General features: G+C 38.2%; 1 protein-coding gene across 1 annotated transcript; it reads left to right on the top strand.

The window, feature by feature from the left end:
• On the top strand, positions 1–1,619 carry LOC130046969 (G-protein coupled receptor dmsr-1-like). Its single transcript, XM_056140863.1, has one exon. The coding sequence runs from the start codon at positions 231–233 to the stop codon at positions 1,197–1,199; it is 969 nt and encodes a 322-aa protein (XP_055996838.1). The 5' UTR covers positions 1–230; the 3' UTR covers positions 1,200–1,619.
• The last annotated feature ends 585 nt before the right edge of the window (positions 1,620–2,204 follow it).

Raw genomic sequence — 2,204 nt, 5'->3', positions numbered from 1 at the left:
TCTTAAAATACCGGTCCTATGTTACAAATGATTATCTTCGTTAACATTGTTCACAAATAGCAAGCGGATCAAAATTTGAAATTAAGCACATTTTCATCTACTTCTGAAATTACCAGAATATTTCATTTGGATAGAATTTCTCTGTAAAGGCAGACCTGCATCCAACGAGCCTTTAAATCATCAACCTTTATTGTGCTGTGACGCTAAACGATAGATAAAAAAATTTCTTAATGGAGAATGCAACGGAAAGTGAGGATCCCATATACCGCAATATTCACGGTTATTTAAGTGTGATTATATGCAGCATAGGAATAATGCTGAATATCGTGAATATCCTGGCGTGGTCTCGAAAAGACACCGTGGCTTCCGATGTCCTTCTCTCGGCCTTGGGAGTGACTGATGGATTTTCCTTACTATCGTATCTAATCTACAGTGCTTACTTTTTCCTCATCACTGGACCAGGTCAAAACATGTATCATTCAGAGCGTGGGATGTATGTCGTTGTGGTCGGTTTTCATTCCTTCCTCACTTTTCACATGTTTTCAAACTTTCTTACATTATCTCTAGCCATTATTCGCTATTTTCATGTATGTAGAGGTTATTCGAAATTTTGTGAAACCAGATTTTCATATTTCATAATAATGTTTGGACTAATCGTAACTGTTCTTGTAGCTTTGCCGTTCTATTTCTATTACGAGATATATGATCTTGCAGAAGAATCTGAAAGTGGATATTGGATCATGAAATCAGACTTCGCCAGGGAACACGTGTATGGTTTTCAGGTTCCTTTACTGTGGATATACGGTGTAATATTCAAATTGATCCCTTGTGTACTTATGATCATATTGAGTGGATCCATGGTGAATTCCATTCGTCGGGCGAAAAAAAGAAAAGACCAATTGACAAACAGATCAATTCATCGAAAGAGCAGGAGGAATTGTATGGAATACAATAGAACAACCCTAATGCTGGTGATGATCGTTGTGATATATGTGTTAACAGAAACTCCCATAGCTATCTCCGCCTTCCTGTCTGGACTCCAGAGAGCGGAGAGCCACTTCTTCTACTTCTTGCTGTACTCCACTGTGGGTGATATACTAGACCTGTTGACAGTTCTCAATGCCAGTGCAAACTTCTTCGTCTATATAACAATGTGTACCCGATTTAGAAGGCGTATTAGGGTAATCTTTTCAGGCTGAATAGACTTCCGGAACAACGCAGATGACCTGCTGCAATCTGTTCCAGTTCGTCGTCGTTTGTCGCCTGTCGTTTGTCAATTATGTTTTGAACACTTGAAAAAAAAATCACCAGTTTCACGTAGCAATACATATTGCATCTACAGTTGAAGGGACGGATAACAAGTTTTCGTCCAATGGCTACTTCAAATACATAGTGCGATAATTTAAAACTCATACTGTGGTAATCTAACAGACAAACAATGTGTGTGATTACACAGAGTTGGGGTCCCTACCAACCTTGTGAAATTCATGATCAGCGTGACAAGCCACAGACGTACTGAATGCAAAGTTATAATAAACATAGATGGATTTCCCAATTTTGTAAAACAAATCCATGATTCCTGAGTAAAAATTTATGCTCCAAAGAGAGGAAACATGATCGAATCATATAATGGAAATGTATGCAGTCTTCATGAATTTTCTGTGTGATTCTTGAATCGTGTAGACAAACTACTTATAGGTGAAAGAAGGTGAAGATAACGATCAGTGATCAATCTCATAACACTTATAGAGAATAAATTGAGAGTTGGGCAAACACGGATCCCTGGGCATACCAGAGGTGGGATAATGTGCCTAGGAGGAGTAAACATCCCCTACCGACCAGTCACACCCACCGTAAGCCCTATATCTTGATCAGGTAAACGGAGTAATCCATAGTCAACATCATTATGTAAAGAATGGTCTACGAATTTGGTATGACACACGTCAGACAGCATTGACCCAATGCCAAGTTGTACTGGTAAATTAGATTGATATAAAGAACATAACTATATTTGCGAAATGCTGACTTTAAACGAGACTGTTGAAGCCCTTGTAACATCAACTTATTTGTCAGTAGCCTGCCTCGATTTAAAAACTGTTCATATGCAGAACAAGCTCTTGTGTATCGAATCAGTCGAGAGACATAAACACCATATACAGATAATAAATGAATATTTCTACATAGATATGGAAAGTTAACGATTG

Source organism: Ostrea edulis, chromosome 6 (genome assembly GCF_947568905.1).
Source record: "Ostrea edulis chromosome 6, xbOstEdul1.1, whole genome shotgun sequence".
In the NCBI taxonomy this organism is placed as follows: Eukaryota; Metazoa; Mollusca; class Bivalvia; order Ostreida; family Ostreidae; genus Ostrea; species Ostrea edulis.
This window is presented reverse-complemented; position numbering and strand designations above follow the sequence as displayed.

Excerpts from the sequence above, each read along its gene's own strand:
- LOC130046969 (XM_056140863.1), top strand. The coding sequence starts at position 231 with ATGGAGAATGCAACGGAAAGTGAGGATCCCATATACCGCAATATTCAC.